This window comes from Opisthocomus hoazin, chromosome 5, assembly GCF_030867145.1.
Source record: "Opisthocomus hoazin isolate bOpiHoa1 chromosome 5, bOpiHoa1.hap1, whole genome shotgun sequence".
In the NCBI taxonomy this organism is placed as follows: domain Eukaryota; kingdom Metazoa; phylum Chordata; class Aves; order Opisthocomiformes; family Opisthocomidae; genus Opisthocomus; species Opisthocomus hoazin.
Window position 1 is genome coordinate 8,381,395 of NC_134418.1, and position 17,635 is coordinate 8,399,029.

General features: G+C 38.7%; 1 protein-coding gene across 2 annotated transcripts in view; it reads right to left on the bottom strand.

Annotated features, from left to right (window-relative positions):
- The window catches only part of CTBP1 (C-terminal binding protein 1), a 250,777-nt gene that overhangs the window by 182,564 nt on the left and 50,578 nt on the right, over window positions 1-17,635 (bottom strand). For both annotated transcript variants that reach the window (XM_075420337.1, XM_075420335.1), the window contains exon 2: window positions 9,589-9,749. In XM_075420337.1, the coding sequence (XP_075276452.1) occupies window positions 9,589-9,646 (58 nt within the window). In that variant the 5' untranslated portion in view covers window positions 9,647-9,749. The remainder of the gene's footprint in view (window positions 1-9,588; window positions 9,750-17,635) is intronic.

Consider the following 17,635-nt stretch of genomic DNA (forward strand, 5'->3'; position numbering starts at 1 on the left):
CGGAAGGTGCTTCCTTGGCCAAGGAATGACCAGGTGGCACTTCTTGTTTCTGTGTGTAAAATCTGAGCACCTTTTAGACAGATTTTCAAAGGAAACCATGCTTATGTAATTGTGTCTGTCCATCTACCCACCGGGCCCTCCTTAATTAAATCCTTAACTCGCTAGCCAATTTCAACTGAAAGTCGCCAGCACTCTCAAGGGGAATTAAGTTCCTGTGAGTTTCATTAAGGAGGAAAAAAAACAGGCATCCAGATGAGAAGACAGACTCAAATTAGAGGCCTCGCTTTGTGAAAGTATGCGGTAGGACATCAGCAGTAATCCCTTCCGTGACACCAGACAGTCCCCAGACACAGCCTCACAGAATGGTAGGGGTTGGAAGGGACCTCTGTGGGTCATCCAGTCCAACCCCCCCTTGCCGAAGCAGGGTCACCTACAGCAGGCTGCACAGGACCTCGTCCAGGCGGGTCTTGAATATCTCCAGAGAAGGAGACTCCACAACCTCCCTGGGCAGCCTGTTCCAGTGCTCGTCAAAACACGTACGGACTCACCAGCACACAGGCATCTCAGACGCGGCCGACCGCTGCCTGCCATGAGAGATGCTGGGACAGGAGGCATTGCATGTGAATTTCTTGAATAAAGCACCATTGTGCCAGCTGTTGTTCTGCAAAACAGGGTCCAGCTGATGCGTGCTGTATGCGATCACGGAAGACCTGCTCAATGAGCATCTGCCTCCAAAAGAGCTAGTTCTGTTGGAGGATCCTGTCTTGTCTTAAGCACAAAATGCACACTAAACGGCTCATACCTGCAAGAGGAAAGAAATTAAGATGATCTTGAAGTGTGGAGGGTACTTAAAACTCTTTCATAAAGTACAAGTGGATTTCAAGGTCCTGATGCTTTTAGATGGGTTTTGAAGTACTGAGACACCTCCCTTTCCCGTGACTCCTAACTTTGGCTGTCTCCATCATTTTGCAGATCTGGACTGAAGCATGTTGCTAGGCTGCCAACAACTGCCAGGCAACAAATCACAGCCCAGAGACTGAACTCATGCTTACAATGCAACATATTGAGCATGTTTTATTGTTAACAAATTGATAATTTGTGTTGCCATAATCAAATGTAAAATGTGATCATATTTTTCCGGGGGGGGGGGGGGGGGGGGGGGGGGGGGGGGGGATGATGATGAAAAAACCTCTAAACCATTCTTATTGCCCTTCCAAAGTAAAACTTACGCACTAATTCTTCAATCTGTTATAAAATCAAATTAATTTCAACATTAATGAACAAAGCCACTCACGTTCCACAACATGTAATTAAGATTCCTACTACTTATTTCTGAGCTCCTTCTATTCATTGCCCCACCAAATTATTAAAACAAAGCAGTTACTATGGTAACTAATTCATTCTCTGCATTATTACATTGCCTCTAAACATCAGCGTCCAGTCATTCTGACTTACATGCCCTAAATTCCAGTTTGAAATTCTAAACTTTTGTCTCATTTGTCAGAAAAGCCCTTTACAATGTATGCATTCATGCAGATAAGGATACTGGAGTGCAGCTGCTTTTGTTTATTACAAGAAGAAGTAACTGTTACCAAACGATTTGAGTTTGATAAACTGATGGTGCCTGCATGCAAGCGTAGAGCAGCACTCGGGGAAGAAGCATGGGAGCGTGCGGAGCACTGCACAAGCAGGCAAACATGACCATCTGCAGGTTAGATAAACTAACAACAACCAAAAATGACTGGCAGATGTTGTGGAAACCAAGTAACACCTGCCTAAGTGGTACGTGATACCCAGAAAAAAACCACATGGGTATGACTGCTGCAATCTTCCAGAAAGAAAGGAACAGCGGGGAACAAGAAATAGTGATAAAATTGCCTGGGAAAGTTTTATTAGCATTGAATAAAATTATTTCTCCAAATGTACCCTCCTTGACAAAGAGAGATATTTATCATGTATTTAGTAACACTTCTAATCATTCTTAATTATCTGTTAACAGGAGTCATAGCCTATTTGTATTTGAGCATCATCATCTAGCACACAAGGAAACTTTCTGAAAAATACAGGTGGGATCAAAAGAATAAAGAGTCTTTCCTCTTCATCTTTTGCTGTCCTACTGCCATTGCCTGTAATTTTTCTTGGGTTTTTTGGTGCGTCTCCATTTAATTAGCAGGATAAGAGGTTTGAAAATTCATTGCATGGGATGCTACTTTAAAAATAAGCATCAGGAAAAGGGAAACATGAGTAATTTTGAACAGCTAATTTCTGGCTTGAAAAAAAAAACCAACCAACCCACCTCTACTCAAAGTCACAAGCAATGTAATTGTCACAGGAAAGGAAGGAAGAAGGAACCTTCTTACCTGAGCAGGGTCATGAACGACTGCCGAGTTCTGGATCTACAGTGGTACCAATGGACGTGCTTTCTTTCACCTGCTGCAAATGCCAGGTACTTTCAGTTCACAAAGCCTCATTTTTTAAAGGGATTCCAAGAGTACTACAACAGCCTGCTGTTATTTATATCACAGTGACTCTGAAGGTCTCTCACTGATTGTTTTCTGTCAAAGAATAAGAAAACGCACAGAGGCAGAGAGGCAACCTTTGTTTTCTAACCTGCTCTATGACTTTGGAAGAGCTAAAAGACAGAACGCAGGTTTCTTAACTCCAAATGACCTGTCCATCGGACCAGAAGGACTTTTCTAAGAAGGAGAGAGATCTTCTTCCCCTGGCAAAGCCTCCATGCAATGCCTCCTGCTTAAGGAGAGGCAACCTTCAAGGTCGGTACTGACCTCATGGAGCAAGGAGGGAGCAGCAGATGCCGTCAGTGCTAGAAGACTGTCTCCACTTTTATTTTCTTGTTTCCACTTGCATAATCACACTCCCATCCTGACTGCACTAAGGGAGATAACAAAATAAAATCCTTTTTTTGCATCTCCGACTGCAATTCCCTAAGAATGGGAACTGTCTCTATGAAAGCTGAACATGTCTGCTTTAATTAGATGACTACTTAAATTTTTCAGTATGTTTACCTAGACACTTAATCTTTGTACAGTTCAGTCTTCCAGAGCAGAGTGTAAAGCAATGCATAAATCTAGGGCTTGCAGAGCATCTTCCCTGACCTCAGGCAGAGAGAAGTATATATTACCATCAAGTACTTAGACTTCTAAAGCCTTTTAAAGTTTTACCAGGCGCTCATCTGCACTGTATAAAAGCTAAATATCTAGTCTGAAAAGTTTTTTAAATTCTCTGAAGATTACTCAGGAATTAGATGACTAAGTGTGGTTAGGTACGGGATTCTGATTCAAATATATCTGATATTAAAAATACAATGATTACAACCCTGTAAGCCCAGTGTCGAGCTATAATGTTTACTGCATTTAACAGCGTCTTTGACACTAACATTAAATAGAACTGTTTTGACTTTATTATAGCAGCAAGATGTAGTGTTCTGAATATATAGCTGAACATAGCTGCTATCTGTCACAAGAAAGCAGTGTATTTTATTTCAATATACCAATGAAAACAGAACTATACAATACGTAATGCTGGGCACCACAAAACCACAGCTTTTCTTTAAAACATTTGTAACTTAAATCAGTGACCTGAATGTTTCAGGAAAATTTAAAAATCTCATTGAGATTCTTTCCTCTGTAGGGTTTCCCCCCCCCCAAGTTTTCTTGTTAAAATAATGCTTTTTCATTAGCAGCTACTGTTCAGAATCATTTAGGGCAAAATGGGCTTTTAAGCTAATTTTCTTTTCACACAGCTTGCACTATTACTAGTAATACCTCTGTAACACTGTAGTAGCTTAAGTGCATGCAAATTCTAAAGCTGTTTAGGCAGCACATAAAGAAGATTCAAACTACAAAACCAGGTTACTGCAGCAATGCAAAAGAAAGCCAAAACCACCTTGCAACGTAAATACTGAATATTAAAGATAAAAACAAAAACCAAACTTAAGCCTGTGCATAAGTATTTCAACCATAATTGTAATGAGATAAAGGATGCTTTTGTATTGGGGTAAATATACCCCAAATAAACAGATAACTTTCCTTAACGTATGGCAGGTGGCAAGTGATCTTATGTGATGATTCATGGTAGCATCATTTCAATTTTATGATTTCAAGGTCAACTTATCTTAGTGCTTCGAATAGCCTCCCTGTTCTTTGAAGAAAACTCTAACAGATTAAGCATCTTACCTAATTCTCTATATTTCAAGTGCATAAAAATATTTTCCAAGTTCTTACAGGCAAAACACAGAAAAATAGTGTTGAATTGCTAAAACACCCTTGTATGCAACACAAAAACGTATGCATTTTTATTTTAAGACACTTGTATCAAAGTAACATGGATTACTCGTAGAATATTCTGCTTGGATTATTCATAGAAAACTCTGCCTGCTTAAACATTTTCATTTGTTACAGTTGAAAGATTTGATGGCTGTTCCTGCTGAAAGATTTTGGTAGCTTTTACTACCTGATTCCGAATTTAATTTGTACTGGATTGCTAGGAAGAAAAGGAATTTTCTCCAGTTCAAAATCCTTATTTACTTGCTAAAGGCACTTAGGGCTAGAAAATCACATTTTTGTGAAGGTTAATTGGTACTTCATGAAGAAGCATCTTTCACTTAGGAAACAACAAATGATAAAATATTAGGAATCTTTTAGCTCCCTCTGCTGCCCTAATCCTTCAATAAACCTTCTTCTAAAGTCTGTTAAAAAGACACCAAGCAACTAGGCAGCCCGTTAATCTCTTTTTAAGCCACAATGGGCATATTTAGTAAGCCTAGTACTAATATCAGTATGGATAAATAAAACCCTATGAAGCACCATGTGATTCACAATTCTCTGCACATTTTATTATTTCCTTTCTTTCTCTAATATCTGCAGCGAGACAGCCACAGACATCTTCAAATTTGGATGTCAGTTAAGTAAATTGATAGCTCATTTTCCAAAGAACTTAACATCTGCAATTCCCACATACATAAAGAGCTAAGTGTACTCACTGCCTGGAAACATTTATTCCTCCTTCCTTTTATTTACAGATCAACTTACACAGTACGTACCAACTTCAGTAAAAATCCTTTTTAAACTCAGGGAAAACAAAAGCACTGCCAAAGTAGGCCATCTCCTTCAATAACATGCAGAAAACTTAACTGCCTAATTTCACAACTGCAATGGGTCAAATCAGTTTACGCAAGCCAGATAGGTTCTGTCAGTGGTCATGAAATAACACTTGGTATTTGTCAATCTGGTACTTTCCACTTGTTAAGAAGCTAAGCTATTACATGCAGAACAGAAAAATTATGAAAGAAAATGTGTTTTTTTAAAAAAAGTCATTCTGCATTTCAAGATTTCTTTATAAATTCGGAAAGAAGAAAACTGAATTCAATTCACACCTGCTTTTTTCTCTGCATTCTTCCTGGAACCATCAATATATCGTATCAACCATGAATTGAAGATTCATCTTATTAAATCTCATGATCTATAGCACCACAAAAAAAAAGCAGCTTTAAAAACACAGATGTTTTCTTATAGGGAGAGAAAGCCTAGACCACATCCTTGAAAATAAACTATTCCTTTATTGTGCACTTTTACAGTCCTTCAAAGACCGTAACACTTGGTTATTTGCCAGCAATTGGACCTTCCCAAAGAAAGGCTGTCCTTCATAAGAGCAAAAGATGAGAGATTTTATCTGAAATCTCAGAAACTCATCCCATGAATATGCGCTTTCTTTTGCAATTTATGATCCAAACCAACTCATCCTCTTTTCTTAAGTAATAAAGCAGCACTGTTAAAATAGCTAAAATACATTTCCAGTTTTCTTCTGGACACATTTAAAAAGGAAGAGGCAACCTGCGCATAAAGAACAACCTTCAGATGTATACCTGTGCTGCACAAAAAAGAAAAAGATCTGTAATGATTGCCGAGAAGCTCTGAGGTGTGCAAAGCTGCCTTCTTTCTTCCTCAAAACCAGAACTAGAAAAACACGCAACATCTGTCTGGGGGCATACAGGGTCTTCACAGAGTTCTTGTACTGGCACACAGTAGAGTCTTTGCTATAAATATCACATACGAGGTGCTCTGGAACGAAATTTGCAGTTCCAAGCAATCGTCAAACTGGAAAAGTCACCCTCACAATTTCACAGTTACATTTCCGGTACTGTGCTGTTGTTGTTTAATCCCTAATACCTGTGTAAACAAGCAAGAAGAAATGTTAGAGGACATAACCCTTTCCTCCTCCCAGTTCCACCAATGACGCTAAGCTCTCCCCTTTAAACAGCTTCCTCATGCTTGGAAACCCACTAAAGGCAGTGGCCGACTGAGCACTATGTATTATAGAGTGTAACGTATTTAGAGAAAATTCACTCTGTTCATCAAGGCTGCTCAGAAGAAGTAGAATTTCCTTGCACTGCAACCACCTTCTGTTGCCTTCCTACTCCATCTAATAGCTCCCAGCAAATTCAGCAGAGGTCAGACATCCCCAAGGTAACTTCCAAGCAACGGTCAGTAAAACATACACACATTTAATTAAAGATTTCTAGAATATAAGCAAATACACAGCATTGTTTACAGTTTTGTTACAATATAAAGTACAATAATACCTTAATTAGAGATAACAACTTTTCAAAATGCCAAAAACAGTCAGATTTTTTCAAATTACCCACAAAATGAACACATTTTATTTTCGCACTGTGACACTTCCAACTGTTCTGCCAAATGTATACTACTGTAATTATGCTTTGCAATCACCAGCATCACCGGAGAGGGGGACAAAGAACAATATAATCAGTAACTAATTAATCTTTCACATGCCTTGATACTATTTATCTTCAAGGGGAGAATCCTAAATGTTATTTTATAAATTGTGAAGTGAGTTTAATATTAGCATCTCAGACTGCCTAGGATCATGTCTTTATGCCTAAGTCTAATTCACAGCTACTGGCGGAAAGTTAGAAACCAGAATTTAATATCTGGCTTTTTCAAGGGACAGTCATCAATTTCTACCATCTAAACTCCATTTTATAGAAGTATATTAAACTGGGATGACAAAGGACATTTTATACCACTCTTTTGAGATGATACATGCAAGAACATGACAAACCATTGGAACATGCAAGAAAAATATAATTGCAAACAGCTTCAGGATTAAAAGCAAATACTTAATTTCACATTTAAGAAATCACTGAAGGGAATCATAGGTACCTCAGAGACAAAATTACTTGCTCAGCTACATTACACGACAACCAATTGCTCCTGAAGTACTAGTAACAGGGTTTTTCTGCATTGAGTATCAACTGAAATTCAGTAGTACTACTACCATACTATGGTTAACTCACAAGGTAATAGTAAATCCAGTGATGCCTGTTCAATTTGTTGCTTAATTTGCATGATTGGTTACTATAAGCAAGTGTGCAAATTACTTAAAGCCACAGGAAAGTAGTTCAACTCAAATAACATTTTGCATGCACAGCTCTCTAACTCACAAGAGCATTTGTGGTAACCCATTAAATCCACAGAAGAATCTGTGCGCAGCCCTGTGCACGTGTTCCTAGTGTGAGCATTTCATTTGGAGAACCTGGCCCACAGCACTCATTTTTCAGAAACTGGATTTCAACTCCTTATCATCCCCTCCTTGAACAGAGACACAAACAGTAACAAAATGCTGTATGTCACCACCAGAACGACATCGGCATCTCTTTATGGATATCATAATGTATTAATGTCTGCCCACCACAAGATTTTATGTTAAACAATTTATCAAAAAAGTATATAGTTAGTAATAGCAACAGTAAATCATTGTAACCTGTTCTTAAGTGGAACTTGCAATAAAAAGAAAATGTGTCTAAAAAATAATTCTCTTCTGAGGGAGAAGGTTAAGAGAAGAAAGCTATACGCGAACTGACGAGCAAAAAAGCTGACAGGCACAACAGACCACCTTTAGCAGCTAAACGGCTCATTAAATTTCCTGAGCTCCATAAAATGTTATGCATATGTCTAATATACAAAATATTTAGGTTGTGTTATGGAAGAAATACATATCGGATAAAAACGCTGCACATTTAATTTTTAAACCTTAACAGGACCATATGTGGAGAAAAGCCTTTTTAAAACAAACCAGCCCCTTAGTTTTCATCCCACTTTGCACAGTTGCAGGGATAGCAATAAAAACATCAGCCAGAGACATGTTTACAAACCTCAAAGAACATTTGGGAATTTGAACACAGACACTCAAGAGCAGAATACAGCTCAGGCATTTTCAAGAGCCAAATTGGATTCCTGTAACCACAAAACTTCAAGCATTTTTCCATATCCATTGTCTCACCCCCTCTCCTCTTGTTCATCTTCTGCTTGGTCTTCCCACTCTATTTTTCCAACACAGCTATTTGTCTAGCAGATGGTAAATGGGATTAGAAAGCAGAGGTGGCTAAAAAAAAAAAAACTTTTTTCCTACATTATTCTTCAACTGGATCAATTCCCTACACTGCACAGCCGCACAGATTTCACCAGTAGGATGCAGTGAATTGTGCAGGGCTGGGAAAAACAAGTCAGACAAAAGACACTGATTACACAGCGTCAGTAGATGTGAACACGAAGCCTTGGGGAAGCCACAGTCACAGTAGCTACCGGTCTGTCACCTCTGTCCCTGACAACATTCTTTGCCACGCCATCACAGACTATCTGCTTCTGAAGTTGTCCTGTTGATCAATACAATAAGCCTAAAAGGAGGCTGAAATTCCACACAAAGTGGGTTGAGGTGATCTAACTGCCAGCTGCCATGAAAAGGGACAGGTTTCTCTGTCCTCCTCACAGTTTACCAATTTAGCTCACTAACACAGGCAAAAAAAAAGAGTTGACATTCTGCGTTTTTTACTGAGGAGTTGGATACAGAGACCCCAGGATGAGGACCTGAGACTGGGAACAGAGAAGAGGACCATGCACTGCACCAGCGTGCTCCTAGGTCATTTCCAGCTGATCTGACTGCAGAGCTGCCCAGAAAGAGGGGGCTGCCTCCCCGAATTCCCCATCCTCAGCAGCCCACTCCTCATTTCTCTGAGCATGGATTAGTCTCCAGTGAGCAGATTCAACTGACTGCTTGGCCAACCGGTCTAGGTGGGACACGAGAACAGTTTGGATCTGGCACTCAGGGGTGTGCTTGGCTGACTTTAGTAGAGACTAACAGGGAGATTAATCATCTAAACCAAATGAGGAACTGTATCAATCTATATGAAGCAAGCCTGGAGAGAAAGACCCTACAGCACGTTATGTGGTCATCTTATCCTTTTGCGATTGTTATTTTACATAAACTGCAAGCTTTCACAATGTTTGAGTAGAATATTGTAAAATACTAAGCTTATCTGTAGCAAACTTAACTGTAGCATAGTACAGTGTTCATACACCAGTTGCTTTTATTTGCCTAGACTTGTTTTCACCCAAAACCAGCATTTGTGACCGGATAAAATAATCACACCAGCAACTGCAACTCAAAAATACACTGAGTGACCAAAAGAAAAGAGTTTCAGTCTCCAGAAATACTGGTATTCCGTGAAATTAACTGACGCAGTTAACATTAGAAATTGGAATGTCTAACCTTCAAATATGCGATCCAGACGTTGCCGCTTCACTTTGTGTTTGTCCATTAGAGACATAAGAGTGGAAGCTCAAAGAACGTCTCCACACAGCTTGGTGATGGTCTTCTCAAGCCAGCCACAAGTCAGAAATGCTTATTGCCTTTTAGAAACTTACTTTCACCTGCAAACAGAAAGATAAACTTCTTAAACTTTAAAATACAGATATTTTTTTTTCCCCACCTCTTCCCAGAAAGATGATCTATATGGAATTTAAACACCTAAGAAATCACATTAGGTAACCTGGTATTTCACAACAAACTGTCTTCTAAGCACTTAAAGATGGAAGCAGACAGGACAGCTCAAACAAGCCAGTGTAAGAAATGCTCCAAGAAATGCTGGTTTCTGCCTTTTGACTCTCAAATACTTTTTCCCCTTTCACTGAACACCCAGGTTTTCCTCTTCCATCTAAGGAGGACACCTTGGGCCGGGCGCAGGTACATGCCTCCCATAAAATGACAGAAATGTGGCCACCTGCAATGAAACAGTAAAGCCATACATACACTTCTGCATCCTAACGCTTGCAGCCACCGAGAAAACGCTCTTTTCATTCTTAACTTTTAAGCTTTTGATGATCAAGTAGACCAGAGTTTGGTACTTGGAAGTTGAAGGAACCAATTCCAGGGGCACAGACCCGAGGAAACGCATCACAGCGACAACAGAGCACGCCAACATCTGTATCACCCAACTGGCATTTAAAGCAGCTTTCTGCATGACTAGGCAAGCTCTTTGGCAGCAAATGCAGCTAAGCACTTCTCAGATACGATGTAGCTGGGCAAGACAGCAGCAGGGCATTGCAACAAGCAGTCTGCATTGTAAGCCAAACCCCTGAGAAGCAGGAAGGGGGGATGGGGAGAGAAAGAGAGAAGAAAAATCCCTCAACAAGAATCGAATCATAGCAGTAGATTATAAAATGCACACGAGCAAGTGGACGGGGCAAAGCTAAGTACAGAGACCCTCTGAAAAGCATAATTTGAGCAGCACTTTTATCCGCCTCTAAATACCTCAGTAGACCGAGGAACAAAACTCGGCGAATGCTCTATTATAAGCACAGTACACATTAAAACGAGCCAAATAATCCACTTTTCTGTTCTTTTTATTCCTGCCCAACAGCTTTCAACACCCGTGGATAGCATTAAATGGCCCTACAAGCGACAGTACCTAGAAATCTGCTCGTTCCTTTCACAGAATCACAGAATAGTAGGGGTTGGAAGGGACCTCTGTGGGTCATCTAGTCCAACCCCCCTTTTCTAAAACCAAACACAGACGCATTTCAGCAACATCTTATGAAGATTCATGCACTTCCAGTGAAATGATAAAGAAAAATATCTTGACTATCAAGAACTGCACATTTGCCTTAAAATTGGTATCTTTACCACCACTACCCTGCTCGGTGCATTTGGACTTGTAACAAAGTTTCTTTCTTTGTGGTTATTTTCATTTTAAAATAATGTGCAATATTCATCATGCTTTTAACACTTCATTCAGCCTCATCCCCCTGTTCACTTTCCCTCCACACCTCTTTGCCCCCAAATTCAAGATTCTTTTACTGTTTTGCACAATGTCCGATTCCAGCTGAGTATAACATCCCATCATGAACGGGAGAAGAAAAATTGATGAAGAATGCAGAAGCCCAGTTTTTCCTCTTTCAAAAACCAAAACAGAATGTTGCCATTTTAGAAATTTTCTATTACATTTCCCAACATTGATTATTCTTACAAAACACAACATTCTTCAATATTGAATGTGGCTCTGTTATGAGATTGCACAAGCATTTCATCAAATCTAATATGCATTTTGAAACCTTAAAAGCTAGCTATATGGCCACTTGCCTTTGCTTAAGCCAACACCCCAAACTTGTGTAGAGGATCAGTCCTAAAATAGTCTTTAATTTATTTATCACTTCTGTTTTATAATCTAATTCCTTCAATAGTCGCATAGAAAGAGCAAGAGGATAAGAAAGAAACCAGAATATAATGAACATTTTAAATACTAGTCTTGGTTGAAATTTTTATAGCTTATTTATTTTTCCATCTTGTAGAAACATATATGCCTGCTGGACTCCTTGTGCTGCTTTGTTTATTCATTCAGCAAAAGATTTTTCCACTGTAGTCATTCCACATACGAAGCTGGATGACAGCTGCAAAGAACAGACCATCTGTAACTATTGACCTACTACTGAAAGCGTCACCAGGTGTCTTCTATCTGTCTACAGCAGCTTAAAAACATATCACAGAAATTCAGTATTTGTTCTTTTAAACATCGTTTTTAAATTATTTTTATTCATAGTAAGTTGTCATAAGTTTCACAGAAACATTTTTGAGCAAAAAATTAAATTAACATGCTAACACAGTTCTAAATTTAACCCTCATACAGTTTTGTTACACTCCATGTTCTAACACAAAGAGAAGATGATGATACGGGAAGCATTTCCCAGCAAAACAAAAGCCTGATAATTACGGGAGCATTAGTTATTGCAATTACTAAGCCACAACATGAATAATTGTGTTTGAGAAATTCACTAAAAATACAAGCACATTGCCTAATGAAATAAAAATCAGAACAAAAATATCAAATAGTATTTAAGATCAGACTTCTGTAATTCAATATTTTAAGCTGAAGTGAGAATCCAAGTGATTTAAGAATATATACTGCTTATCACGTACATCAAGTATTAGCTACAAAGCCATGTGAGATACCATCAACGTACAGAACCCTTCTGAGCAGTACACATTTTAGATTAAAAAATACACTGTTGAATACAATATTAGAGTTTTTTCTTTCAGTTAAGAAGATTATTCCAGTGTTTGAAAATATTTTTGAAAAGAATATGCCTTTGGGTATTGCAGTCTGGAACATTTAGCTTTTTCTTGAGAAAGAAAGAGCTTGACTTTCTCAGGCTTCAAGATACAAGGAAAAGGGAATCTCCAACATTTTTACAGGAGAGTGAGGAAATCCTACAGGCTCAAACAGGAATGATAAGTAAATAAGTCAACTTTGATTTCAGTTTTCAAAACAGATAACACTGGTAATGGAGTAAAGGATAAATTTAAGCTGTGAGTGAGAAGATTTGAAGGAAGGCCCATTTAAAACCCATGATCTCCTCTCCAGGGAAAGAGGATGAAAAGGAAGCAAACTAAGAAATTGAAACTTTTTAAAAAGGCAAACTAGTAGGTTAATTATCCACATACTTGTAGGTTGAGACAAACTCCAAATTAACTGGGGAAGAACTCCCATCAAACCCAAAAGGCTGAGCGTACCATTTCCTTTACGTCAGCCTAACGGGAGAATTTTGCACAGCCCAGATCATGTTTCTACTGAATTCAAACAGGTGAGGAAAGCCTACCAGAAAAATTGTCAACCGTATCACACACAACCTCCAGTTAGTTAGCCCACTTGCAAGAAGACTCAGAGCATAAACTCTCCTGAGCGCAGACTCACCTATACCGCTTGGACAGGCAAAAGGCTGATTTCTACCTCTGCTTCACTGTCACCTTCCTTTGCATGGAAGGATTTGTAGGCTGTCCCAAATCAGACAATAAAGCATAAGAAATCCAAACCAGAAATTAATTTCACAGAACAGACTGACAGATCATTAAGACATCGAGAATAAAGTGGTGACGCTTCATGTTACCCTTAGGAATCTCAATCTTCATTTAATTTTACCATTCTAATATATGTTCTTCGGTCTGAAACTACATTAAATTACTGAAATATTTTTTCTTTCTACTATTGACTTTCAAAAGGTATAAAACAAGGCTACTGTAAGCAAAATTATAAGTTTATACTGCATATTCCACTGCCATCAGTTTTTGATTACTTAAATTACTTTCCTTCCCACCCAAAACAAAAAGATCTCTATTTTTCACGACACCTCACCAGCCTTAAAACATTCATTCTGCAGAGCCCTGGAAGCAATATGATGAAAATGTTACTCTTGTTATAAATATTTTAATTATCCTAAATAATTAGACATTTTGCAGTAACCGTTCGTTTCAGATAGTAATCAGATCATCTAGTCCAACCCTCCTGCCATGGGCAGGGACATCTTTCACCAGGATGAGGTTGCTCAAAGCCCCATCCAACCTGACCTTGAACACTTCGAGTGATGAGGTATCCACAATCTCCAGCCAACTGTTCTAGTGTCTCATCTCATCACAGAAAATTTCTTCCTTATATCCAAGTCAACCATACCTAAGATTTCAAGGTAAAACTGTGACAGTCATCGGTGAGCTGGACAGTACACTCGCAGGAACTGGGGCTGCTCGCCAGATGGGAGGATGCCTTCTGCAATAACTACTGTTGCAACTGTACAACCACTAATATGCAAACCTTACCTCACACTTGTTCACCTGAAAAGGTAAGAACCAGAAAACAGGTTTTAGGCTTTTTTTCATCTTCCTCTGCCCATGGATGTTCGAGTATCTCTACAAGGAAACAACCAGAAGGACTTGCAGGATGCATACCAGCTTCATGGCTGGATGTCAGATATTCCTAGCATTTGAGACCTTCTGTGCCACAACTGGTTCCCCAGCTTGTGCAGCTAAAAACAGAGCACCAGAGTACAAGTTTAAACCATAAGCTCTGGAATTCTGAAATCCATTTTATGGACTTCACTCTTCCCAAAGCATGAAACAGTAAGCTTTTCTGTAAACTTAACTCAATGCTCAACCCACAAATAAGAATTAGTCTACAACAATTATTGATGTCCCTTAGAAGTTAAGTTTTAAGTTTCAGGATTTCCTCTTTTTTGGGAAAAGGACAGGCTACGACATATGCTGAAGACAACTTAGACTGCACAAAAGCTATTACTGAGAAAAGTAAATTTACCTAAATTTCAAAATATTTCTTTAGTATAGAACAACGTATTGTGTTTAGCAAAAGAGAGGACAGTATCAAGTTGATAAAAAACAGAAAGTAAAATGACATGTTAAAATGTAAGTCAGAGAAATTAACAATGTTCAAACAACAGCAAGTGTGCAATTATATAGTAAAGAAATCAATTTTCTGAAGCTATGGCAAGAAATAGGCTCTAACTCCAAGAAAGGGAAAAATAAAGATGATAATGTATGAGAGAAACATTCTACTTGAAAAAGCTCTACAATTTGTAGTTGAACATTTCTAGTGTCAGTAGTAGTAATAATGGTTCTGCATTAAAAAAAATTTGGATCAGAGAACTGGTGGTTCATAGCAAAAGTTAGGTGATACTTATGTCTCGCTGAAGTTACAGCGTACTGCACCTAAACATAGAATATAACAGTAAGATTAACATCTGAACTCTTTTTTTTTCTCTAAAGTTCAAAAGTACTATTCAACAGTACTTATCACTCGGAGTTTGAAAAATGCCCAATTACACATATAGAGGAACCTCAAATAGGAGGATGAGAAAACGAGGACAAAGACTTTTGTCTGCATGTTTCTTCAAAGTGTGGCAATAGTAAGGCTGCTACAACACCACCAGAACATCCTATTCCGAAGTTCTGCAGGACAGTATTTGTTCTTACATTTTATTTCATGCTGCTATCCTTTTCTGGAGATACTGCGACTTTATACTAAAGACTTCTGCAGTATAAAACCATCACATCACTTTCACTGCACCCAAAACTACTCTTGCCAAGATTTAAACTACATTTAAAAATAAGTGTGGCCCAAAGAGCAGAACAAAAAGAGATTAATTGCCAGAAAAAAAAGTATTAGGTCAGACTTTCTGTGCAAAAATTGAAGTTATACCACCTTGTCTTACAAAAAATAATACTTAATTAAGAAGAAAATATATAATTATATTTGCCTGTCAGATAATTTATCTTGCCATTAAGTATCGTTAAGCCACTTTGCCTTACCATTAGATGTCAGTACAGTCTAAGAGAAACTGTATAGGGAGCTTCAAGATCAATAAATTAATCACAAAAGTGAAGCGATTACTGAATTAGATGCCAAAAAGAATGTTAGATACTATTCAGAAAAGGACTAAAACCCCAAACATTATAATAGCATTACCTAAACCCAAGATGCAACTATAACAAAAAAGATGGAGAACTAGAAGAAGTGCCAGGACAGGGAGTAAGTACGGTGCAAGGCACGGAATAGTTTGCTGAGAAAGAAGAAAAAGAAATGCACAGGTACTACCCAGCCAGACAAAGACACAGCTGTAGGGAATACAACAAATGGATATAAAATATGCAGCATGTCTCAATTCAACGTCTAGGGAGCATGCAGTGAAAGACTAAGCCAGCATATTAAAAACAACAGGAAGCTTTGTCATGGAGTGTGTAATTAAATTGTTAAATCTGGTGTCACAGGTATCACGGATGGCAAAACTTTAAGTGGTTCTTAAAAGGAATTAGACAAGTTTATGGAAAAACCCATCAATGGTCACAATAACAGCCGTGATGCAAACCCAGGCCAGGAACGCGGAAGCAGGTAAATTCCAAGGGCAAGAAAAATGTCAGTGCATGCTGCTTTGTCCTCACACACAGCAGTCACTGCACTGGGTTACGCTGACCAGATGTCCATTTAGCTCAGCATCCAACAGTTGCCATGAAAGGAGATGCTTCGTGAAGAACAAGAGCAGAACAAACACCATACTTTCCTTAAGCATCCACTAATGGCCACTCTTGGAGACAGGACACAGGACAGATGGGCCTGCCATCCCTTCCCACACGTGGGCACACCTCACACTCCTAGGAAACGCAGAGATATACTACAAGAATGGACTGATCCAGCCATGCAGAAAGTGCGGTCCACAGCTCACAGGGATGCACAAAAGACATCCTAAGACAAAATTGAACTGAAACAAGTTAGTACTGTTACGCCTAACAGACACTGCTGGAATCATCAAACTGACAGTCTCTCCAATAAAGATCATAACAGACACCTAGAAAATCATCATAGTTAAAAAATGCCAGTGCCATAGACTCCACCATAGCACATGGTAAGCTCTTCCAACAAAAAAAAATATCCTTTATTACTGGCCAGATTTGCTTGTCAGTTTAGCTCAAACTTCCAGTCATCAGATTTCTTACAGCTTTGCCTGGCAGATGGAAGATCTCCCCGATGTTCTCTGTGCAGGTACCTGTTAGGTATCACCAAGCCATCCCTTGGTCTACCTGCAGAAGAGACCAAGCTCCTTGATACTCTCCTAGAAAGTCACGATTCTGATCCGAAATTGTGTCAAACCTTTGCATCCTTAAATTCAACAGCAAGTCACTGAAGTACCATTCTGCAAGCGCTAGAACAAGACAACGCCTTACAGGAGCAGTTACACCAACGTCCAATGCAGGAGAACTTTTACCCATCTCCTTCACAGTCCTCGGACACATTCTGGGACCACACCTAAGATGAAAACACTTTGCACTTGGTGCAGCAGTTTATTCATCACCAGTGCAAACAAAGTTACTTCTTTTCAGGATGGGGTTCTCTGCCCCGTGAATACAGCTGACAGTCTCTCATTCTGTATTTCCAACCTAAAAATTGAACACAATTTGATAGAGTACAGCTTATCAAAAGCAAACTTGATTGCTCTGCAGCACTTCCATCTCCTCTTTTTTTTAATCACATCAGCAGTTTTTACTATATTTATCAGTGAAGGGTGTTTTTGCTGTTGATAAAAGTGTTCAAAATAAGGCCAAGAATGCCTTCTGTCATCAAAAACAAAGCTTATGGGGTTTTGACCTATTGTCCACTACTTTTTATACTGTGAATAACTTTTTTGTACTATTCTATATTTACAGTCAAATTACTTTAGTACCAAATAAAACATCTTCCAAAATGTAGTGTAATATTTTGATAATCATAAGCCATTGTTTTTATGGCACAAGATTATAAAATGGCCTTTTTGACAGGGCATATGGTGAAAACAGTAGAAGAGGTTGTGATAGTCATTGTTATTATAAGCTTTTTACAAGATATTTGTCTTCACCACAAGTTTTTTTTCCAAAGCTTTTTTTTTCCTTTGTAACATTCTCTCTCAATTATAGGCCTGTCCACAAGCCAAAAATTACTTACTACTGA